Below are 25,296 nucleotides of genomic sequence, written 5' to 3'. Positions count from 1 at the left end.
TCCCAGAACGAGAGAGACTAGATTGGGTCTTGCATCCTGGGCATTCACTATTCTAGAACTCAGTGGTTGTGCATAGAGATGATTGCCTCTCTTTTTGGATTCAGTTTGTTTCCAAGACACATGACAAACACAACAGCCCCCTATTCCTCAGTGTGTCTGCAGTTGGGGGGAGGGATCAGTGGGGACAGTTCAACTGCCAATGGGCAGTTCTATGAGTTGTCTTCCATGGCTGAGACATTCAAAAACGAGTGTTGTTTCACATGTTCGGAGCATGGGCTGCTGGAGTAGCGAGGCCAGCTGAGGCCTGGGTGAGAACCTTTCTTGCACCTTCTCCATATGACTCATATGAGGGAGCTCAGGCTCCCTCAGATCATGGAAGTCTCAGGAAAGTGACCCTTCTTACAAAGCAGCTAGATCCCTTAGGACACAAAGTGGAAGTGTATTAGGTCTTCCTAATGTTCAAGCTTGGGAGTCCCAGAAATCCCACCATGCCTCACTTCACTGGTTGAGTCAGTCTCAGGGCCAGTAGAGGGAAAGTAGATTCCATTTCTTGGGGGAAACAGTTGGGAGGCACTTTTGCAAAAAGCCCATGAGGGCTGGAGCCACAATCTACATACAGTGGAAATCCCTCCACAAACAATGGAGCAAAAGGAGAAGAGCGTATTATAAGCATATGGGTGTCATAGAGAACCATAGGTCAGAAAATGCAGCCATGGAAAAGACTGGAATAGGAAGATCCATCAGTTGCTTCTCACTGGGCCCTTCTTGGTCTTCCTCCTTCTCTTTCTGCTTGACAACAGAAGCACTTGGGAAAGTAAAATCTCAAACTCCATTCTGGTAAGGGGGTGGGGCAGAGACACAGAGACAGAGACAAAGACAGAGAGACAGAGACACAGACAGAGAGACAGAATATGAGAGAGAGAGAGAGAGAGAGAGAGAGAGAGAGAGAGAGAGAGAGAGAGAGAGAGAGAGAAGAGAATAGCAAGGTTTGCTGGTTTGCTTTTCCAAGAATTAAGTGAGCTTGTCCAAGAGAAGCACCTTAATTTTCAAATTCTCAACCACCACAAGTTTTTCTGAATCTAGATTCAAACTCTAAATGTGCCCAGGCCTGGACCAGTTGTTCCCTTAGTGAAGAAAAGGAGGTTCAGAGATTTTGAAGGTGTTCAAAAGCCCTGAATAGCCAAGGAGGAGAGACCAGTCTCAAGCTTAGCTGCCCATCAGACTCCAGAGCCAGCTTTCTCTCTAGGCTTCCCTAGAGCAGTAACAGGCTCTGCTCTCCTGCTCCAGCTGCTTTCCAGTGCTGATCTGTAGATGCCTTGTCCTGACAGATAGCGTCTTCTACCCACAGCTGGAAGAAGCAGTATCATCTCACCCGCAGAGCTGTGGGTGTGCCTGGGAAGATAATTCAACTACAGTCAAGGGTCTCCATGATGCCTGTTGACTTTATGTCTTGTGGCTGAACTCTATTGCAGCATATGGTGGGAAACTGGAGGTTTTGAGGTCTGGTATCGAACCAAACAGGCAGGGGTACTTGCTTCTGTGCCCCCAAGGTGTGGAATGTCTGTCTTGCTGTGGCTCTAATGAGTCCAGATACACTTGACAGGGCTATGCTGCATGGCTGGGATGTTTATACTCTGGACTGCCCTCCCATGAGACCCCTGTACAGGTCCCAGACCTTTTCTCTTCTAAAAGGGCCTTGGGTGATGTCAGATACAGCCTTGAATGTTCTCTTCACTCAGTTATACCTAAGCATATCTTCACTCAGTAGGGCTTATGTTTCCATGACACCATTTTGGAGGGCAGGCCTGTGAACAGGTTCTACCTTTGGTTGGATGCCTTTCTCCTTCCAATGGACATCATTGGAATTTTGGAGCCAGACAGTGTGGTCCAGCAGATCACATGATGCACCATTTATTCATCGGTGATTCTTTGTGGAAGGTCTGCTCTGCTCAGATGCTGTCATAGCACAGAGACCTGAAGCTATGAAACTCACTGCTGTCCTAGACAGAGGCTTTGCTGTGGGAGGCAGGCAATAGATGAGTAAGTGGAGCACACAATGAGTCATGTAAAGGCAGGTGCTGTTGGGTGGAAGGATGCAAGGAAGCGAGATTAGAGTATGAGGATGTTATGTTAAAATATCTTGACAAAAAGCAACTTAGGAGAGAAAGAGTTTATTTTATTTTATAATTCCATGCCATCATTATGGGGAAGTCAGTGCTAGGAGATTGCAGCAGCTAATCACATCACTTCCACAGTCAAGATCAGCACAAAATGAGCTCATATATGCTCACTTGTTTGTTTGTTTGTGCTTAGATCAGATTGTCTATTCTAATTCAGTTCAGGGCTCCTTTCTAGGGAATGGTGCTGCCCATAGTGGGCTGGGTCTTCCCACATCAATTAACTTAATCAAGACCATACCCTACAGACATGCCCTCATGTAAATTCAATGTAGACTTTATTAAGACTACTTTCTCAGGTGATTACAGATTGCATCAGTTTGACAGTTAAAGCTAACTATTACATATAGGATGGTGCAATTTCAGAGGGGAAGAAGGCCTTTCTTTGAAGGAGACATTTGAGCAAAGGTTTACAAATCTTCATGATAAAGTAAAATGAGGTGTGAAATGAGATTCTCTGGGAAGAGGCCTGCCAGGGAGTGGGTTTCAAGGGCCTGGATCAAACTATGTATGGTACTGTTGTGGGGGAGCAAAGAGGAGGAGGAAGAAAGAAGAAGAGGAGAAGGGAGAGGGGGCAGAAGATGAGAAGGAAGAGGAGGAAGAGGGAGAAGAAGAGGAGGAGGAAGAGGAGGAAGAGAGAAAAAATTAGAAGGAAGAAGATGGGGCAATAAAGAAATGAGGCCCTAAGGACCACTGTAAGAGCACTGGCTTTTATACTGAGATGTGGCAACTTAAGAGGAGGAAGTTATTGTAATATTACTATTGTTAACAAAGAAAACTGTAGGAAGCAACCATGCAATGAAGTTATTACTAGTAACTTTAATCCTTTCTGATTACTAAGCACCGTGTAAGCACTTGTAAGCCTATAGCCACCTCTTGAGTTGGTACATTATTCTCATGAGGAAATTCAGACTCAGGGTGGTTTAGTAACTTTTAAGAGGCCACACGGCTATAAAGTAATTGTGGTGGTTTGAATGAAAAATGTCCTGCATAGACTCAGGTATTTGAATACTTGGTCCCTAGTTGGTAGTGCTTTTCAGTGAAGCCTTTAGGAGCCACAGACTTACTAGGGGAGGTGCATCACTGAGGGAGGTGTGTTAAGGATTCATAGCCTCACCCCACTTCTCTTCTTCCTGTGATCTCTCTGCCTCCTGACTGAAGGGCTGCCTTCATGCTCCTGCCACCGAGCAGTTCTTCCCTGCCTTGCTGGACTCTGTTTCCCTGGAGCAGTAAGCCAAAATAAATTCTTTCTTCACGAAGCTTCCTTTGGCCATGATATTTCATCACAGCAATAGAAAAGTAATGAATAGTCATAGAATAGGAATTTGAACAGGAGTTCAGGCAGTCTGAACACTAAGGTTGTACTCTAGACCACATCTTACACTATGGATAGTGATGAATAGTAATGAATAAACATCCTCACTATTCTCACTCTGTCAAAGATCTGACAGTACACTGCAGGGTCTAGCTTTTGGAAAATGAGTGTTGTGTATCTACCCATTTATCCATGCTACCCATTCATCCATCTATCCATCTACTTTTCACCTAACTACCCAACCATCCATCCATCTATCTTCCTTTTATCCTTTACTAATCTTTCATATATCCACCCATCCAACTACCCACACATCCCTCTATTCATGTACCTGAATATCCCACATCTATCCACCCACTTACCTCTCCATCCATTTATCAATACACCCCCCGCCCATCTCCCTACCAAGACACCCACTCTTCATTCCCTCTCTCTTGTCTCTCAGCAATCCATTCGTCTGCACTCAGCATTCATGGAGGCCTGTATACTCAGCTATGCCAAGTAAAAGACCCAGTTGATTCTGGCATTACTTTCCATTTCTTTCACATGGCAACAGAAGCCAGAGAGCAGCCTCTGATTCCAAAGCTCTTCTCTGTCCAGCCCTGCAACATCTCTGAACCTCAGTGTCTGTGCTGTCTCTTAGCTTGGTAGCTGCCAGTCCTGTCTGAAGTTCCTGGATGTGGGTCATGCTCGTGGGGCAGGTGAGCTGTGTTGTCTTGCTGTTTATAAGTGGGATCTGGAGAAAGATTCCAGCCTCCTGGAAGCTTAGATTGGAGGTGGCCATTTGTAGTGGTGAATTGTTAATCTGCTCTGAGCTCCTGGCAGGCAGGTGATTGCACTTTTTACCACCCACCAGAGTTCTCTGGATTCAAGAATGAAAAGACACACACACACACACACACACACACACACCCTTTATATTTTGATATGCCTTGACTAGCTCAATGGTTGGGCACTTGTAAATCTCCCCAGCGCTAGCACGCACTCCCCTCTGGTATTCCTGAGTTAACATTTTCTAAATCTATATGTTTATTGTTGCTGCCCTGTTTCCTTCTGGGCACCCCTCCTATGGGGCTGCTTTCCCTTTGCACCTACATTGCTGGATGATCTCTCTTCTGCAGCTCTTAGATTTGATCTGTCCACTTCCACATCATGGTAATTATGTTCCTTCTCCTCTGTATTTCTTGCCTGGGAAGCCTAAAAGTCTTGCCTCTTTCACCCTACCCAGTCATTGGCCATTGGCTCTCTATTGAGTTAATCAAAAACCAACTGGGGACACGGACCCTCAGCATCTGGACATGCAGATTCCTGTGTGATTTTGGGAGCCGAATTAAGACGAAGCATTAGAACCAATCCCCATCAGCCATTTGTGTTCAGGGACGAGCTCTTGTCTAGCCCTTTGTGTAAGGAACCATCCACATCTGTCTTGCCACCTTGTTTGTGTGACTTTGGATGGGGACTGAAGCCAATACATAAAAACCAGTCCTGGTGAGGAGTTTCCTCAACATCCACTACTTTTTTCCTTCCTGGAGGAAGTCGGGGCTAGCCCCGGACCCATGTGATTGCTGTTCGCCTGAAATTATGCCTGAAAGGGGCATAATTTATTCCTGTGCCCTCATCTCAGGCTAGACAAGCCCAAGGAAGCTGGCTCTGGGGCAGGAGGTGTCTGTCATGACCCTTTGGGTTCTACTCAGTCTTGACACTGTCCTCTGCCCCTTTCCTGCTGCTCTGCATGAGAGTTTGTCTCCTGGGTGGTAGACTGAGGAAGACTTTGGACAAAAGGAGAAGAAAGAGCAAGAGGACACCAAGGAGACTCGGGAGCCAGGCACCAAGGGTTACCTTGGAATATCTGAGGCTCCTTTCTCCCATTCTTGTTTGGTTCACTGCAGTGCTGGGGGTTTAACCTAGGGTCTTGCAACACGCAAGGCAGCATCCTGTGAACGACATCCCAACCTGTCTTCTACATTTTGAATTTTGTTACATATGCACATGCAGCCTATTTAAATTTAATATCACTTAAAAATAATTTCAAGTTGTAGAAAAGCTGGCTCTCCCTTGGGTCAATCAATCATCATCATTTTGCCATATTTAAAGTATCAATCATTCTCTCTGTGTATCTCACATTCATATACGTCTATATGCCATATATTTTATCTCTTGGATACTTCAGGGTTTAAAATAGTTTCTAACAGCTGTTGCTATGAAGCCCAAGTTGTCCTTGAACTCTCCATGCTCCTGCCTCTGTCTGCATCGGGCTGGGATTGCAAAGCCGGTGCTAACAGGCTTGGCAAGGCTGTTTGTGGCAGTGACTGAAGCCAATAACTACAACTGCAACACCAACATTACCATTGGCTCATCTGTGTGTCCTGTATTCATCAGTTGTCCCAAGAGTGCACTTTCTGTCAGCTTGTCTCTTGTCTGTGGTCAGACATTTAGTTGTCGTGCCATATTAATCAGGGCTGTTGTCACTTGGCATTCTCTACTCTGCCATGACCAATGCTTTCACTCAGCTGCAAGTGTTATTCTGGAGAAACTCCCACCATTTGGAGCAGTCTGGTACTTCCTTGTGACTGGACTGAGCAAGAATATTGTAAAGCCGAGCAAGGTGGTGGTGGCACATGCCTTTAATCTGAGCACTTGAGAGGCAGAAAGCAGGCAGATCTCTGTGAGTTCAAGGCCAGCCTAGTCTACAGAACAAGTTCTACAATGACCAAGGCTACACAAAGAAAACCTGTCTTGAACACCTCCCCTCACCCCAGAAAAGAAAGATTATTATAAAGTCGGTGTACTCTTGAGGTCAAGGGCTTTAGGAAACGGAGGAGGCTCACACAAGAGGACTTGGGTTTGCTGGCCAGCATTGAATTTCCTCCATACTCATATATTCATTCATCTATCCAGGATATATGCTTGTTGGCTGGAGGTGTATTCAGTAGCCAAACGCTTGCCTAGCATGGAAGATACCCTAAGTTCAATCCCAATACTGCAAAAAAGAAAATTATTTGTTGGACATTGGCTATGAATCACACAGTGTTGGTAATTTCTGGAACATGTCCCTGAGATGTGAGGAAGTTAGACATCTCACCCCTCTTTCCCTGGACCCTCAGAGGATGGCATTATTTGTCAGTGGGATCTCTGTGATGTGAGGCATAGGTATTCTTGCATTATTAGGGTGGATCGTGTAAGAGATAGAATATAAGCCAGAGACATGGCAGGGGTGGGGCATGTAGAAAGGGCAGGGAAAGTCACGTAGAGGTGTTGAAGAGGCTGAAATAATAACCCTGGAAACTGGTAGGAAACGGGAGTCTGCCTTCTTAAAATAGACTGAAAGTGATTCTTGCTAGCTGAAATCACTTAAACGTCGATCTTCAGAAATGACCAAATGCCTTGCTTTCCCATGTGCATAAAGCCATATGATTCTTCAGAGGGGATTACCTTCATATACGAATGCTGAAATAACCTTCATTACCAGAGCTGGCTGCCACTAACCCTAAGGACAAACTCTGACATGAACCCTACCCTCCAACAGCTTCTACAATCCTCACCATGTCTCAGAAAGTTCTCTGGGATTCATGATCCAAGAGAAGATAGCAATCTTTCTGCCATTCCTTCCCCAAAAGGTTTGCTGCCCCCTTTCTAGCCCACCTGAGTGGTGTGTATCAGCCATCACACTTTAGAGTCCACCCATAGGGTGAGGAGCCCCATGCATGTGTCAGATTTATTAAACTACCCTGATTTTTCATGGTTGCTAAGCCTTGTATACTGATTTGTATCCTAGATTTAACTAAAGAGTCTACATAAGTAGTAAGGGCCACAAGAGACAGGAGCCACGGCCCTGCAGATGCCTTGACTCAGTAGCCTGCCCAGTTAACACCCCAGTTTGGTTTGTTCCTGGGGCCTCAAGCTACTACACACACAGGCTCAGCTCCTCACTGATGATGCAAACAGGGCCCTCTCTCATCTGCTCTGTAGCCTTCAGCAAATCTCTGGATTCCACCAGTGTTTCTTTACTTTCCAGGCAGTCAAGGTAACTGGTATCTTGCCTAACTCAAGGGAGTTAACAGACAAAATGAAGTGCTTGGTACTTAGTATGGCATTTCATGATCCATAGCTGTGACTGCTATAGCCTACTCTTGTCGGCTAATGAGACTTTGATAATCTTTCCCCAGACAGGAAGCTGGGGTTTATTCTATTTGATCAAGGCCCCAGATCCCTGGGGGCATGCAGCAGGCATGGGAGTCTAGAAAGTTCTATCTCTGCAAGCACATAAGAAGGGGATAAACATACCTCTGTAGCGTCCTGTCTCAGTAGGCCTAAACAGTACCAGTCTATGTTGTCATGCTGCCCTGGGGATCCTAGTGACCCTGTTTGCTTGGGCTCTCACTGTCACTATAAATCTAGGGTAAAATATGGTTTGGGCTACTGGGTTGGGAGGTCCCAGAAACCCTGGAGATTTTGTTGTTGGCTGTGTCCTTGCCCTGGGACTAACACACACACACACACACACACACACACACACACACACACACACTTTTGACTCCATCTTTTTATATCTTTCCCAGGACACTATGGGATACATTGTTGTTAGCAAGGTGTGACCTGTGGCTTCACAGTGAGTTAAGCTGTTCCTACTAGCCAGCAAGCAGGCATGTGAGATCAGGGTGCTGCACCCATGATCTTTGAGGCCCCAGTTTAGCTCCTGGCTCCTTTTACACATCAAATAGTGGTGGTGGTGTCTTGTTCACCTGCATGCCCGTAGAAGAGGGGACATGCCATCCAGGGCGTCTCACAGGCCTTACCAAAAGGAAATTACCAAAAAGGTTCCTAAGAAAAATATTACTAAAGGACGATAAATGCGAGTCTTCGGTTACAGTTTCCCTGCTGCCCGGAAGCCGGGCTCAGCTGGAATCTGTGGATATTTTTAGGTTGTGTAATGCAGCTCTACCTTGAATTTGCATAGCCATTTTTCCCCCTATTGAAGCCCTGTCATTTCAACCCGCTGAATGCCAGTGCACTTTACTGCAATGCAAATCTGCCAAAAAATCATCTCCCAATTTTGCAAATGGTAAACTGAGGCTCTGAGAGGTAAATCAGCAGGTCAGGAAAGCTTAAAAGACAGAGGAGTCCCAGTAGGCAGTACTACTCTTCCTGCAGTGTGTCTCAGCTCTGGGTGACTAGCTGGGGGCTAATTCTTGGCTAATCTCTTTTGCCTCCACTGCATGGATAAGCTGAAGCCGCTCTGAGAGGAGCCGGGAGCCTCAGTGTACAGAGGACGCCCAGGGCAGGGCTGTGATATATCAGCATAACCATAGCATTCAGTTTCCTGGCAGTTCTCCTGGCCTGTAGCTTGAGTCATGTAAATTGTTAGATTTGGTTTTAATTTATTTGCTGATGAATATCCCTCTCCAGAGGCCAGGAGGTGGGACAGCAAGTCTCTTTTTAATTATTTGGGGGTATTATTTCTAAAACCCTTTGAGCCAGGCTGGGACCAGAGGAAGCTTCTGCCTCTCTAGTGAGTGCCCAGGTTCCTCTACCATCCTGTGCCCAATAAATCACCCCTGGGCCAGGCTGAGCCCAGTGGCACACTCCCACTCTTCCCCTCTTTTGTACCTGCTTCTCTTGCCTCCGATAAAGAGCTACGCCCGCCGGTCTAGGTTGGATGAGACTGGGGCATGAAAGACCTGATAGTCAGTTGCCCACCGAGGAGCAGTGCCCCTGGGGGCACAGCTTTCTGGTCACCTGCATCAACTCGATGTCATGACCATGTCATCCCTCAGCTGAAGTGTCTTCAGTGGCTCCTAACTTTCCCAGAGTAAGATGGTCTCGCAGGGATGCACAGGGCTGGGAGTGAACACATTCTACTGTCCCCCCAGTTCCCACCCCCTTCATTCTACTCGTAGGCGTTAATCTGTCAGATGCTATTTTACCTCAGGGCTCTTACGCTGGCCACTGGCCATTCTCCCAAAGATACTTCACTAGACACTCTTTGCACTTATTTTCTCCTCTCCTTCTTCAAAGGTCACTTCAAAGAGAGACTCTTCAGCCATACTGGACACTCCTTACACCAGCTCCCTCTGTTCTTATGTATTGCTTTATGAAAGGACAGCTGCTTTGCTGGGAGAGTTCGCTTTCTTCCTGTTCCAGGTCTAGACAGTCCACGGCCACCTGTTGACTAACATGGGGCTGTAGAAGCCTTGAGATGTGTCCTTTGCTGTGATGGGGCTCTCGTGACACCGAGTAAATTGGTATTCTAATTATAATTAATGAGATCGTGCTTTGACAGTACCAACTCCATCTTGAACTTCTAACAAAAGCTCTAACTGAGCCAAATGGGTGGCTAATAGTCACCCTGACAATCGGTTGACAGCCAAGTTGACAACTGTGCATCCATATGTAAATGACACAGTTGGTACTTGGGCCTTTCCTCTGAAGTGGACAACCAAGAGCTCAGATAATACTTTCTGTGACTATAAACACAAACACCGTCAGACTGAGAGCGTCCACTGTGACCCGAGACCCTGCCCCAGTGAACTTCTTCATCTATATCCTTGGCACTGGGGCAGCACTCGTTCCCATATGAAATATGAATCACCTTGAAGGGTGGTCCCTTGGGCCATTTTGGCACTTTCCTTTGTGGGCCCAAACTGTCACTTTCCTAGTGTTCTGTCCTCAGGTGACTTTTTACCACCTGTTTTGTCTGGTATTTTCATCTATTCCTCCGGTTACATTTTTGCTTCTTCTGGTTTTGTGTGCAGTGCGATAAGCCAGGTCACTTAGAAACAGTCTTTGCCTGGCCTGGCTCTCATCCAATTAAGGGGCGAGAGAGTTGCCTCTCTTGGAGAAAATCATCCTTAAGGTTACTAGATTGGGGAGCAGGCCACCCTAGTAGATGCAGTGTGACAGAAGGTTTCAAGGCAGAATATGTGTGTGGCTAATGCCCAGAGCTCCTGAGACCAGGCTGAATAAAGACGGTTCCTCCCACTCCCTTGCCTGTTCTAACGCAAATCCTCAAAACCTCATCTGTGCTCTGCTTCCAGGAACTGACAAACCCACAGGACTTGGAACTGCAACCGCAGCTTGTCTCACACCCCTCAACCTACCTTTGTCTTATTGTGTCCTACTGAAGACCCACCAACTATTCCTTTGATTTTCTTTCTTCTAACAGAGATGCTTCACCTGGTTTGTCCCCAGTGTTCAATGCCTGCAAACAATAGATCTTCTATAGAAAACACATTTTGTGACTCACTGTTCGTACAGCAAGTATTGCTGTACTGTGAGCTTTGTGGAACGCTCAGGCTGGGCTCCAGTATAGACAGGAGAGAGACAGGAAAGAAGGCTGGTGGGGACCAGCATCTGGAGAAGAAACAGGAGGACTCTGGGCTGAGAGGGCAGGGGCCTCAGGTGGGTGGTATGCTGAATGCTTCAGGAGCTGTGGTACCACCTCTCTAGGGTTAGTCATGAGTAGATGGCTCATGTGTTCTGTGCCCAGGACAGAGAGGCTAGCAAGGTAGCAAGGGCTGCACAGAAGGACAAACTGACAGGAACCCTGAATCTGTCTCATGGATATCAGCATGGAGCCTGGAGTCTGTATCTTTTGTGGTGAACAGAGGAGAGCTCCCCTGGGGATGGGCTGTATATGGAAAAGACTTCTTCCAGGAAGGGTGTGTCCTAGCACAGAGCCTTTCGTGGGGCAGGTGGCTTCATTCCTGGGGCCATCAGATCCATTTTGTGGCAAGTTCTTCATGCTGTGAAGACACAGGACAATGTTCAGAAGGGTCACCATCATGATGCTGGTGGTAACAGCAATTGAAATCCTGCAAAGCAAGAGGGCATTTTCCTAGAAGGGAGGGAAGATGGATTCTTACTTCTGAGCTCTGACAGGCCCAAGAAGGAAGCCACCTGCCCCACCGAGGGCCCTGTGCCAGGCTGCACACTTCCCAGAAGAAGCTTATGCTATATACACCCAAGCCCCATGGAGACTCTCCTCTGCTCATCACTAGAGATACAGACTCCAGGCTCCATGCTGATATCCATAAGGCAGAGCCAGGGTCCCTGTCAGTCTGTCCTTCTGTTGATGAAGATTGTACAGCCCCTGGGATCCACTTTGTTGGCCTCTCTGCCCTGGGCACAGAACACATGGGACACCTAATTTCATCATCTATCCATCCCCTTGGCAGCCAGACACAGATAGGATGGAGGCCCAGGCTAGTCCTTCCTTACTCAAGGCAAGTCTTTAAGTTCTCTGAGCTCAGGTTTTCTGGAGGGTGCGGTTGGTAATCTTGGTTGTCAGTTTTACTACATCTGGGATTGACTAAAACCCAAGCAACTGGGCATGCCTGTGAGGTCTTTTCTTTATTGATCGTTTGAAGTGGGAAGACCTATCCTAAATGGGGGCCACACCTTCTGGTGGAAGCCCACAATGAGAGAAGGAAGCTTTTGCTTTTTTGCCTGCTTGCTCCTCTCACAGTTACTGGAAAGTTTATTTAGCCTGCTACTAAGGTTGTTGTTGTTGTTGTTGTTGTTTTGTTTTGTTTTACTAGTATTAGAATGTTCATCTTTGGGATTCCAATGTAGACTGAAGACTAGCAGAAGCATCTAGCCTCACGAGTAGTAACAACAACTGAATTTGTAGCCTTTCCACTGGGAGACAGCCATCACTGGACAAGCCAGATCACAGTCTATAATATAAGCCACTCTGACAAATCCTCAGCTGAGCATGGCGGTGCATGCCTGCAATCCCAACACTCGGGAGGCAGAAGCAGGTGGTCTCTGAGTTCGAGACCAGTCTGGTCTACTAGAAGGAGTTCTAGGACAGCCAGCATTACCCAGAGAATCCTTGTCTTGAAAAGCCAAAACGAATGAATAAATTAATAAATAAATCCTCATATTCGTGTATGTGTGTGTATGTTTATATATAGTACGGTGGTTTGAATAAGAAAGACCCACATAAGCTAATATATTTAGAATCCTTTTCTTGAAAAGCCAAAATGAATGAATAAATTAATAAATAAATCCTCATATTCGTGTGTGTGTGTGTGTGTTTATATATAGTATGGTGGTTTGAATAAGAAAGACCCACATAAGCTAATATATTTAGTCAGCACTTAGTCACCAGGAAATAGGACTGTTTGAAAGCTTTAGAAGGATTAGGAAGTGTGTCTTTGTTGGAGGAAGTGCATCACTGAGGGTGGACTTTGGGGTTTCAAAAGCCCATGCCAGGTCCAGTGTTTCTCTGACTGCTGTCTTTGGATCAGGATGTAAAGCTCTCCGTTATTGCTCCAGTACCACGCGTACTGTCATGTTTCCTGCTGTGATGGTCATGGATTACCCTCTGGAACTGTAAATGCTTTCTTTTGTAAATGTTGCCTTGGTCATGGTGTCTCTTTACAACATTAGAACAGTGACTAAGACATATATTCATTCTGTCAGTTCTTTTCCTCTAGAGAACCCTGACTAATATGGGGGTTACTTTAATTACTCTGCAATTATTTTCTGCAGACTTGGTATGTGTCAAAGTCTGTGTTTGGCTCTGAGGTCACAACTTCACACAGTGACTATCTATACACTCATGGAGTCCTCCAAGCAGCTAATCCCCGCCCTAGGATTGCTTTCTGAAGTTTATGGCCTTGGGGAGGAGTGGTGAGCCCACAGGGGGACCTTGATGACTTCTCTTTTGCAAGTCTGTCCCTTGAAACAGGCAAGCTATCAACAAGAGAAGAATGGATACAGAGAATGTGGTATGGTTTTTTGTAGGAGAATAGTATAATGGGACATAATAATATTAAGTAAATTATACCACTCTCAGAAAGACAAAACATCTTGTTTTGCTCATAAGCTATGCTGGTTGGTTTTTGTTAGCTTGAAACAAACTAGAGTTAGCAAGAAAAGGAAATCTTATTCGAGGAATAGCCTCCAATCAGATTGGCCTGTGAGTGTATCTGCTGAACATTGTCTTGATTGTTGACTGATGTCGGAGGGCAGCCCACCATGGGCGGTATCATCCCTAGGCAGGTTGACCTACGCTGTATAAGAAAGGTAGATGAATGTGAGTCTGGAAGCAGCTTTCCTTCAGGTTCCTGCCTCTGCTTCTGCCAGAGTCCCTGTTCTGACTTCCCTCAGTGACTGACTGTGATCAGGGCATACAAGCCAAAGGAAGCCTTTCTTCACCAAGTTGCTTTTGGTCAGAATGTTTATCACGGCAACAGAAGCTTAACTGAAACATATGCAGTGTCTAGATTTTATATTGGAATGTTGAATTATGTATGAAGATAGAAATGAAACTGTTTAGGAGAACAAAGGGAACTAATGAGAGGGAAGGCAAAGGAGAGGGGATATGCTCAGCGTGCAATACGCTTGTGTGACAATGCCTCACACACCACAGCAAAATATACAGAGAATCTATACAGTGAAAGAAAACCGAGAGGTTTAGAGTCAAGTAAAGAGGCAGAGACCCAGCTCCAAAGTAGCCAGAAGATGCTAAATGACAGCATCAGGAAGCTTGAAGGATGACGTCCTGCCTCTTCCTATAGTTCGTTTCTGATGAAACCCAGATTTTCTAGCTGCCTGCACATGTTATTTCCTTGGTAGAGCTTGGGAAACTGAGGCCAACAAGTACTCAAGTCTAACTCACCACTGTGCTGACCCCCCTGGCCTACCCAACATTTGCATTGTTGCCAGGTTATGGTTTATGCCCCAGAGACTGCAGCTGTCCTTTCCCACCCAGAACCTTAAACCAAGGGTGAAGATACACCCTTGAGTTCAGAAGAGCTGCTTGAGCCAAGAGCCTGGAATGGGAAGAGGACACTTACCATACGTTGAAGGCTGGTATGTAGAGCCACCTCACATGTCTCAGTTGCTGGAGTGAGATTCTAGACCCCAGGCTTCCTGGCTGCAGACCAGTCGTTCACTGTGCCCGTGCGGGACTCTGCTTCTCCTGCACGGTCCTGGTACAACTGAGTATAGTGGGTACTGTTCATAATCCCTTCCTCCTGAAGACATTTGGATTCCCTACACGCCTGCCTGACCCTCCAAGGATCTGTGTGCGGGTTCATTGGCTGGGAGCCAAATGTCTGGACTCTCTAACATGCTCTAAAAAGTGCTTTCTCTGCCCTTGCTGCTTGACTGATTTTCTTCTTTTAAAGAAAAGCCATGCCTTCTGAAATAATAATAATAATAAACCAAGACACAGTAGTTCTTGGGGTGAGGCTGAACACAGCAGAGTCAGCTGCTTACATCCCTCTCTGATCCCAAAGTTATTACAACCCAAAAGGTACACTCTTTCCAACACACAGGGGCGTCAGTTTCCAGTCTAACAGCAGTGGGTAAGACACAGTTCTCACTTCGTTACAGGAGAGGCTTGCTCTGTTTGCAGCACTGCGGCCGACCGAGGCAGTCTCAGTGGGCTGATCATGGCAGAGTGAATCATCATAGGGTTTTCCATGTAATGTTCACCCTAGGAGGTCCCCTCCAGTCCTGGCCACTGGACTCGTATCTGCCTACCCATGCTTGGGCCTCTGCTGCCTCAAAGTACCTCTTCCTCCCTTTAGGGTGCCCTGCAGAAAGGTGCCTTACCTTCCTTGAGTTCTGGTTCTTGCCTACCCACCCTCTAAGAGGCATGAAAGTCCCACCCAGCGGGCCAGTCTCTACTTCATCCGACCCTGATTCCCTAGTCCCTCTGCATTGTGTCCAGCCTCAGCTGACGTCCCTGGAAGCTAGCAGGTCAGTACATAGTAGTCCTACCCACCCCTCTTCCCTTTGACCACAGACCCCTGACAGGGATGCCTGCCCCTTTCCCAGCCTTCAACACCTCACTAAACTGGTGTCACTTGATCCCCACCAGCCAACAGGACTCAGTTACTACTGAGTACTGGGCTGCAGGAGCTTATCTTCATTTAGACAACAAGTGACTCATCTTCTGGATGCATACCTCATGTCAATAGGGGGATCTGGTTAGGACACAACCTTCCCCAAGCCCAGCAGACGCACAGTCTAGGACCACACAGACAAGGAGTAGGTCCTGATTTCAGAGAGACCTTGCCTGTTGAAGGTTGTTTTTCTTTGTTGTTGTTTGTTTCTTTTTACCTGAAAGGCCAGGAAAATATACTTCAGGATGTCAAAAAGTTGAGCAAACAAGCCTCTCTCCTCAGAATGCCTGAGTTCTGCTGATGCTCTGCCCTACAGTGCCCTCTCATGGCCATATGGAATCATTGCAGTCTCGCATTGCTGAAGCTCTGAAGCAAGAACCAGGGACCAAACTTGGTTTTCCCCTGACACAGGAAGGAGGACTCCCTTGATGGTGGGAGGATTCCCTTGTTATTGCTCTCTAACATAAGTCTCAGGATCACCTCTCACACACAATGGACGCATTTAGGAAACACTTGGTTTTAGCAGCGGTGGAGGTTATCCTTCCCCAGGCTGTGGCTGTGGGTCTGGTCCTTCTCATCACTTGCCGTTTTCAGTGCTCAGAAGTGGAACACGGGTTAGAGAGGAGAAGAGGAGCTCTGTGTAGAGAGGTAATTCAGGTAGGTGGCTGTCCTAGTTAGTTTTTTTTTTTTTTTAATCAACCTGATGCAAGCAAGAGTCATTTGAGAAGAGGGAACCTCAACTGAGAAAATGCTGGCCCATGGGCAAGTCTATAAGGCTTTCTTGACTGATCATCTATATGGAAGGGCCCTGCCCATTGTGGGTGGTGCCACTTACGGTGGAACGGGATGACGTAAGAAAGCAGGCGGAGCAAGCCAGTAAGGTTCCTCCATGGTTTCTGCTTCGTTTCAGGTCTCCAGGCTTCTGCCCTATTAACTAAGATAGAAATTGGTATTAGGATGGGGACATTGTAACAAACCTGACCATATGTTTTAGGGAGAATTGTGCTCTCATTTGAACTTTGGTCTGGACAAGCCATTGAGTGCTCAGAACTCAGTGGGTTGTTCTCTAGGCTCGGAGAGGTGACAAATACGAAGAGCAGTACAGATGGTGGGGACCCGGCTTGTGACGTTCAGGGTGAAGCAAAGATCCGTCGGAGCCATTGAGTGATATTTTGTATTCAGACCTGTGGCTCTAGTCAGCTAGGGCTGAAGAGTTAGCTGTGGTTAATGTTAGTTTACAGGCAATTCCACCAGGCTCCCCTCAGGGACCTAGCAACAGATTAGACCTGCTGCCATCACCTGCTGCCACTGCCAGGTGTGCCACCTAAAAGGACCCCTGTTCTTGGCAGCGTTATCTCTCCCCCTTTCTGTCCTTGGAGTCCCTTCCTCTCCCTCTGTTACCCATCTCTCTCTCTGCCCTTCTGGCTCTCTTGCTGCCTCTACTCCTTCCCCAGGTCCTCACCCCTCTCCCTTCCCTGCCCCAAAGCCCCTTTATACCAGGTTTGTTGCATGGAGTTGTCACACTGAGTTCTGATCACTCAACGGTTCTGCACACTACTTACTCAGGGACACGCCTTGGCATGGGCCTGCCAGGTACCCCCTCGACCCTTTGTACTTAACAGTTAACAACAAACCAGAATGACTAGAGCAAACATTTGCTTTGCTGATGGCACAGTCTATGCTGGTCAGTTAAATTCAGAGCAGGTAAGAAGAGACCAGCGTCACTGAGATAAAATCTTGGGGGAATATTTCCCTAGCGTCAGCACAAAGAAGCTGTGGTCCAGAGGAAGTTGAGGCTGTGTCTTATACTGGTAGTTGAACTTGGTAACATGTAGGAGCCTCTCAGGTTTTAAAAATATGAAGCATGGAGCAAAGCTGAGGCTGGACACCATGAAAGGCCAGTAGAGGTCACTGGTGAGCGTTGATGTAGAAGCCATAGAACCTGTCATGGAGAGAAATTACGGCTTGGCACCATGCGGCAGGGTCAGAATCTCCTCTATGAACATTCTATTACCGGGTTGGGGGGGGGGTGGGGGGGGAGAAGGGAGGCTGGAAACTTGCTGAGGAAGTAGCTGAGGAAGTCTGGATGCTGCCATTGACCCATTGTCCTTGCCTCAGGCCAAGTTGCGGTGCAGCTTCTGAGGTCTGGACTTGCCTGGAATTGCCCAGTTCTTGGAAACAGAGATTTAGGCCTAGGTTCTAGCTGCCCATTTGAAGCCTGTTATGGTATCAGCCTAGTCTTCTCACTAGTACTATGTATGGGATGACCACCAAGGCTAATAGTAACTGTGTCCTGGAGCCAGCTAGAGCTTAAGGGACAAGCTGCAAGTGCTGTGGACGGCAGTGTACTAGTCTTCTAGTGTGGGGCTTTGCTTGAGGCTTAATTAAGACAGGAAGAAATCCACACAGTTTAAAGCTGTTGGCTTTTTGCAGGGGCAGTCTCTCAACTAGTGTCTAGCATCTAAAGTAACCCCAGTTCTCTGCAATTCTGTCTCTCCACGTGGTTCTTCTTCCCTTTTTTCTTTTTTTTTTTTGTTTTTTGTTTTTTTTTTGTTTTCAGATTTATTTATTTTATGTATGTTGAGTACCCTGTCTTTAGACACGCCAGAAGAGGGCATCGGATCCCATGACAGATGGTTGTGGCCACCATGTGGTTGCTGGGCAATTGAACTCAGGACCTCTGAAAGCGCAGTCAGTGCGTTTAACCACTGAGCCGTCTCTCCAGCCTTCCCCATGGTTCTTATTGCCTGCCTCCAGCTCCATCCATCTCCTTTCTGTGGTGCTCTACTTCTCTCTGCCTGCCCTTTCTTTCTGCCCCAGCTCCAGCTCTTTATTATGCAAAAAGCCACATTCCTTACTCAACTAGTAGTCTAGGGAAAGTCACCTCCCCCATGGCAGCTTGTGAGAAAGTGACATTCACAGGTCCTGCTAATTGGGCGTTGATGGCTTTAAATAACCTTTGACAACACAAGCCAGAAAATACAATATTTCTGGGTCTCAGATGCTGTCCACTTCAGCTAGCACATTGACTGCACACATTGGAATCTCTTTTTTGAACCAGGGCATGGTGACCAGACTAACTGTGGTTGGCATCTTCAAGTCCGCTGAAGCTGCTGAGACAAGAGACCCTCAAGAGCTGCCTCTGGCCACTGTGAGGAAAGCTGGTATACATGGCTGGCCCCCTCACTCAGTAGGTAATACCACCCGAAGGCCCCAACATTGGTCCAAGCGTCAGCCGCCTCAGTAGGGAGGGCACTGTGCTACACAAAGCACCTTTCTCCTGCTCTCTGTCCTGCACCTGCATTTGTGCTCACCTGCATGTCTGCTCTTCAAATGTTTGTCAGCCAAACTCTCTCTCGTCTGTTGTTGGGAGACGACATCCGGTGACAGAATCCAGAGAAGCCACTTTATTTTAATGAGCTTTAATCACGGTATACAGGAGCAAAAGGGATGGGTTTTGGCACTGAAAAGAGAGAACCTTGGGTTTCCCCTTGTGACCTTCTGTTATGGTAAGAGATAGAAGCAACATGGTCGGTGTTAGAAAGCTGTGAAGGAAGGCTATACAAATGATAGCTGTAACTTCCCTGCGGGAAGGCGATTCTCTACCAGTGGCCTCAGGCACTGGGACCCTTTCGAGCAACCACGAAGCATAAACCGTCGTTGACGCAGTAGGCCTCTGAGTAGCTGAGGGAGACGCAGTTGCACCTCAGCACCTGGCAACCAGCATCTTGAATAGCCTTCTCCACTGTCTCCTTCTCCAGGTAGACCCCAGAGAACTTCTTGGGGCCCACCATGTAATGCTGGAAACGCAGAGTAACCAAAGTCACCAGGTGCCCTCCGGGCTTCAGCAGGCCAGCCAGTCTGCGCAAGGCTGCCCGGTAGGTCTCCACATCAGGACAGGCACACTCCATGGCCAGAAAGGTCAGCACGCAGTCAGCCAGAGGCACTTGGGCTGACCCCAGTGGGGGTGTCTTGGTCACATCACACCTCAGTACACGAGTGACTGTCTTTCGGAGCTTGGCCTCCTTCTCCTGCCACCTGCTTCTGTGAGAGGGTCAGAGAGAAGCTGTGATGATTACAACGGATGGCATGTCCGTAATGAACCCATATAAGAAATGATCGAGTTTGTAATTATGAGAAACAGCTTTTGTGGTTCTTACGATTTTCTCTGGCCCCACATCCACTCCGAGATTTAATCTAATTGGCAACATTCCATGCAGCTGGAAATCAAGGCACAAAGCTGCTTGCAGCCACCAGTGATAGTGGATTTGACTTTTGATTTTGTCCTCCTCCTTCACACCTCCCTTTCTTCTTAAAATCATTTCATCTTTTTGGTGTATTTCATTATTATTATTTTTGTTTGTATGTATGTGTGTGGGCGCACATGTGTGTGTGTGTGGAGGTGTGCATGCAAATGTTTGCGCATGCGTGCGGAGGCCAGAGTACAACCTCAGGGTCAGTCATTCCTCTGGAGCTGTCTCCTTTTTCTTCTTTTATTGACACAGTGGCTGAGGAGACCCACAGAGTTGCTACAGACTCCAGCACCCTCCAAGTTCCTCCGTGGGACTTCTTTAGTTATTGTCAGTGCTAGGGTAGCCCTGCCACCTGCTGCCCTGACTGGGTTTGACACGCTCCTCAGCTCGGTGTACTGAATAGTTCTTTTAAAGATGCAGGTCCTGAGCTAGTGAGGTGACTCTCACTGGGTAAAGGAGCTGGCTGCCAAGCAAGCCTCATGAGTGCGGTTTAATCCATAGGACCCATAGGTTGAAAAGAGAGAACCAAGTCCCACAGGTTAACCTCTGACTTCCACACACCCACTGTGGAATGCATGCTAACACACGCACATACATGCACACACACACACACACACACATACATGCACGCACATACATCAGACATACATGTATACCTACATATGTGCATTGTACACACATACATGCACACATACACACACATATATGCACATTAACATACAAATATATACTCTTACAAAGACATACACACATTCACATATACATATTCATGCTGCAGCCACACATAGTAAAAACACAAATACACACTGGCACATTCACACGCACATGCACACATGCTGTATCATTATGTCACTCTTATCACAGCCTTGTGTGTCGGTATGTGGCCTTGGTGGCCCTCCCTGATGCCTGACCATGTCCTCTTCATCCATGGGTCTACAGCCCTTGCTGTGCAGGTCATGTCACTTTCGTGGACTTCCTGAGACACTTCCCTGTTCTCTCACCTCAACTACAGGCGCCTCAGCTCCCAGGAGAGGTCACCTCTAGCCCAGAACCTTGCTCTCCTGTCCCTGCCAAAGCCTCTCCTCCCACCTCCCACTACTTCTGTCTAGCATGCTGGTAGCTGTCTTCCTGTGTAACAGGTGCTCCATGGGGCTCCCTCCTCCTGGCTGTATGTGCACTTGACTCATGACATCAGATGATTATAGGGGCTATCTCCAAGGCCCCTATAATTACTGTCTCTCTAACCATGACCACCATAGACTGTTCTGGACTGTAACAGAGTCAGTATTCTGATCCAATATTTCAGGACAGAAATATTAACCTGTTTTTACTCTGCTCTGTGCATGGCTAGAGGTCCCTCTCTATGCCAGGGCCTCAGTTTCCCCATCTGTAGGGTAAGGTCAGAATCACTGACCCTTGCTGTTACAGTTGGAGCATATACCCTTATGAAACAAAGTGACACAGGACCTGCAGAAGGTCACTGCCATTGGTCTCTGTGCTTTGTCACAATGCTTAGGGGACAAGTGTAGGGACCACCCCAAGGCTTGTCTTTCCATAACAACTGTGTACCCCAACATCAAAGGAGACACTGAACTAGTTTCCAGAGCAGAGTGGGTATGGTGTGAGCTGGAGCTGGACAGTCAGCAGGACTTCCTGGAGGAGGTGACATAGAAGTTGATGTTACAGCTGGGTTGAGCAGGTACAGAGAAAGGGAGAGTAGAGCCCAACGGTTTGGGGCACCATTAGGGCTGGAGGTGGGACTGACCCAGAGGGAACGTTACAGGTTCACAAGATTAAGGTGGGCCAGGAGGAAAGTGAGGTGGGTGGTGGGTTCCTATGCTCTACTGAGCATCAGAGGGGCCTTATCTGAGAAGGACGAGGTGGGTGGACAACATGGGACCACTTGCAGGTACCTGTCTCCCTCCAGCTCACACACATGTTGCACTATGGAGGACCAGTCATAGGCTCCTGGCTCCTTCTTCAGCCATTTCTGCAGCTCCTGCAGGTTCTGCGGGGTGTAATCAGTGACAATAATCTCCCGGAAGACCTCGCATGCTGAAAGCAGCTGGTAGATCGTGGGGCCAGAGCCAATGTCGATCAGGACATCGCCCCCCACACCTCCTGTGGAGATAGATAGCATGGCAGGTCTGGGCACCCTGACCTCACATCCTGCTGAGTGACTCCAAACCACATTAGGATGCAGCCGCCAGCTGGGAAGGGCAGCAGCCCCTTGCCTCTGAGCTGTGTGTTGCCAGGACTGCGAAGCAACGCTGGGGACAGGGTACAGCTGATATTCGTAGCTGCTTCACCATTACCCCCAGGATACTAGTGGAGACCTGGAAGTATGTCTGGCCTTCTGGATAAATTTAGGATTGCTCTTTCTCTAATCAGTTGACACAGGCTTATTTCGAAGAACCTTGAATTTAGAAAACTGGGGGAATTGATAGAGTGGCAGGGTCTGGGATAAAGGTTGAGAAGGACAGCAGCCAGTTCTTAAGAGACCTTCTGGTTTGCTAGGAAAGACAGCCACACATAAGAAAGTGAGGCAGCGCTAGGGTACGCCCTCTCAGCCTGCTCTCTCCCTTCTGCAGGCTCCTTTTATACCTACTATGCCTCTGCCAAGGACTGATGCCCGTACTCTGACCCAGCTTTCTCCGGGAGCACCGGGCTTCCTTTCTTCTGTATTCTGAGATTACTTCTTGCGTTCTGTTCCTTGACACTGAATGTCTGACTAAGAAGGCATTCGGGGGCCGAGGGTACACTGAGCAACCTCCAGGGTCACACAGCACACAGTCTTCCCATTAGTGCTGGACCACTTGAAGTATTATGCTTTCTTCTTGCTGGTGTTACTACCAGCTCTCTGACTTTGACTGGCTACCTCTCTCCCTCCCCACCATGCTGAGCCTTAGTTTCCCCTTAGATGTTGGGGACAAATTATGGAAACTTGTATGTATGTTTGTGAGGAAGAATTTTTTTCATATATTTTTTTTTTCCCCAAAGAGATTCAAGGTCCCAGAAAGGTTGCAGAGCTTCCCGGAAGGCCTCTGGCACAAAGGGAGGGAGGAGCAGCCTTGGTGCCCAGTCCCAGGTCACTTCTCTCAGCACGGGCCTAGGAGACCCACAAATCTGGGTGTACCCTCAAAGTTTCCTGAGGATGATCATGGCTGCAAGCCAAGTTATTTGTTCCTGAGGCCTGGCTCCTCTGGACCCGCACACATTGCTGTCTGTGGGCCCTGTGGGCCTTCAGGCTGGTCACCTCTGTAGCATCTGTATGTGCAGAACGAGCTCTTTCTGTTGGCATAGCTCCAGCCCCTCCCCAGGGGCACCTCAGCCACTCACCTGCAGAGAAGGTCTGGTAGAGGTTCTGCAGGCTAAACTTTAAGATTTCCATTTCTGCCACTGTGCCAGAGCCAAAGCTGTAGAAGGTGGTCAGGTAGTCTTTGGGAATGAAGTCTTTTTCATAGTCCTCACCTCTCATGGATACCTTGCCCTCCATCCTAGTCAGCCGACACAGCTGTCTGTTTCCCTTTGCCCCTGCCGCGTGCTCACTCCTTCCCACCTCACCTTTTATAATCTCCTCAGCAGACCTCCCTTCTCAGGACGGAGCTAGGGTTCCTGCAGATGATGCCAGAGTGCTGGTGTCAGGTTTCTGGCTGGATTTCATTTTTGTGATGAAGCAAGAGAACGCTAAAGGGCCTCCAGTCCTGTCCTGGGTCACTGGGTCCGGAAGCTTTCATCTCTGGTTCTCTAGGGTGGTGTGTTGACGACTGGGATAAGGAGAGGGAGAGAATTGCAGAGGGACAGAGATACTCAGACAGACAAAGAGAAAGGGGCAGAGACCAAAGACACAGGGATCTGCTCAGGGATGCTTCACACGTGGGTTTGAGAGTGGAGGGTGGGGACACAGGGTCAGGCTCCCAGCCAACAGGCTTCATCTCTGATGTGGGATGCTAACAAAAGAAGAAGCAGTGCACAAGTGCTCCTCGGGCTGGAAGTAGGAAGATCAGAGATTGTTAAAATCTCTCTGCTATTCTACACTCAAGTGAACCTGCCTTTGTAAACAGCTTGTCTTTAACTGAGTTAATAATTCCCTGGTGGTTTAAGTCTTGTTTTCTCATTTGGCTTAATTTTTTTTTTTTAATAAACTCAAGAGTAAACTTTGACTGCACCTCCCCAAATCACTAGGCTTGTGTGTTGGCCAATCCCTGTATTTGGACAAAAAATTTGGACAAACATGTAACCGTGTCATGACTCTGCATGAAGAGCCGCACATGCACACACACGTGCATGTTCTTCTCTGCCTACATAGATCTGGTGTGGTCTGATCTGGTTGCTCTGAAAGATGATGCCCCAGTTTGCTTTCTATTGCTGTGGTAAACACCACGACCAAAAGTAACTTGGGAAGGAAAGGATTTATTTGACTTGCACCTACGAATCCATAGTCTGTCACTGAGGCAGGGCAGGGCAGGGCAGGGCAGGAACTCAAGCAGAAGCAGAGGCAGGGACATTGAAAGAACACTGCTCACTGGCTTGCCCTCCATGGCTTGCTCAGCCTGCTTTCTTATATAACCCAGAACCACTGGCTAAAGGGTGGCACCACCCACGATACACTGGGCTCGCCCACATGAATCATACATCAAGAAAACATCCCACAGACCAGTCTGATGGAGGTCATTCCTCACTTGAGGGTCTCTCTTCCCAGGTAACTCTAGTTTGTGTTAGGTTGGGAAAAAAAAAAAAAAAACTAACCGGCAGAGCTGCTATTATAAAGGGGAAATGGACAGAGGCTTCGTACACTGCTGTAGGGGAATCTGCAGTGATATCACACACGCACGCACGCACGCACGCACGCACCTCATTTCTTTCAAAAAATCATCCAAGGGTCAGAGCTTCTGGGTAGCAAACTTCAGAGTGGGTTCCCAGGGGGCAAGCATCGGGAGGACAGGCGTCACCACATAGGGAAAGTTCATGACATCGACTGCCCACTATGTGACAGGGTTCTCCTGTCATTTTTACCTGCATGGTATCTGCCCCCTCAACAACAAGGAAGTGGGCAATGTGATGCCCCAGGTTGCTGTCAGCAGCAGAGGCTCCAGATTCATGCTCAAAGCCCTATGTCCAAAGTGGGGACACCCCAAGCCTCACCCTATTCTGCATCCCCTAAGCTCTCCGACCTTCAGTTGGGTGGTTCATGGACTTGCTCACACGCTGCTTTATAAGCTCAGGGAATCAATCACTCGGGAACCCAGTGATGGAGATCCTGTCTCTGGATCTTCATCATGCCCCCAGACACTCTATTTCAAGCCAGAAGAATGAGCCCTGCCACCCAGCACCGAAGATGATCATTTTCTCTCAGGCTTTCTGGAGCTTGGGGAAACGTCTCCACAGGATGTAAACCCATCTGTCATCGTCATTCTCGTCCTTTCACTGTGGAAGGCACGATTTCCCCCTCTTCTGGGATTCACAGAGCCTGAACTCCGCTGTTTCTACTTCATCACAATGGGGCTGCACGGCTGTCCATGCAGTTATAGAAAATACAATTAGCCAACAACTCAACTTATTTAAAATGAATTGAAGCTAAGCTCCGAGGAAGCTAAATCCTAGTGGGTTAACACGAGTGGGGACACTGAGCATGTGACATTTGCCTAGGGTTTCTCACATCTGCCCCTGACACTTAGAACTGAGCTCTT

At 47.7% G+C, this 25,296-nt stretch overlaps 1 protein-coding gene and 1 long non-coding RNA gene across 2 annotated transcripts; both read right to left on the bottom strand.

Annotated features, from left to right (window-relative positions):
- Positions 1 to 2,239: 2,239 nt before the first annotated feature.
- On the bottom strand, positions 2,240 to 16,175 carry LOC143434508 (uncharacterized). The gene is made up of 3 exons (XR_013104006.1): positions 15,416 to 16,175; positions 14,298 to 14,441; positions 2,240 to 11,234 (listed from the first exon to the last, which is right to left on the bottom strand). It is a non-coding gene; the product is annotated as an uncharacterized LOC143434508 (long non-coding RNA).
- Positions 16,176 to 18,759: 2,584 nt separating this feature from the next.
- On the bottom strand, positions 18,760 to 23,184 carry Inmt (indolethylamine N-methyltransferase). Its single transcript, XM_034519459.2, has 3 exons — positions 22,946 to 23,184; positions 21,520 to 21,727; positions 18,760 to 19,397 (listed from the first exon to the last, which is right to left on the bottom strand). Exons 1-3 carry the CDS (start codon positions 23,100 to 23,102, stop codon positions 18,968 to 18,970), a joined length of 795 nt encoding a protein of 264 aa, XP_034375350.1. The 5' UTR covers positions 23,103 to 23,184; the 3' UTR covers positions 18,760 to 18,967.
- Positions 23,185 to 25,296: the final 2,112 nt, after the last annotated feature.

The sequence above is a fragment of the Arvicanthis niloticus genome, chromosome 15 (genome assembly GCF_011762505.2).
Source record: "Arvicanthis niloticus isolate mArvNil1 chromosome 15, mArvNil1.pat.X, whole genome shotgun sequence".
NCBI lineage: Eukaryota > Metazoa > Chordata > Mammalia > Rodentia > Muridae > Arvicanthis > Arvicanthis niloticus.
The sequence above is the reverse complement of the archived record's forward strand: the minus strand, read 5'-3'. Positions and strand labels throughout refer to the sequence as shown.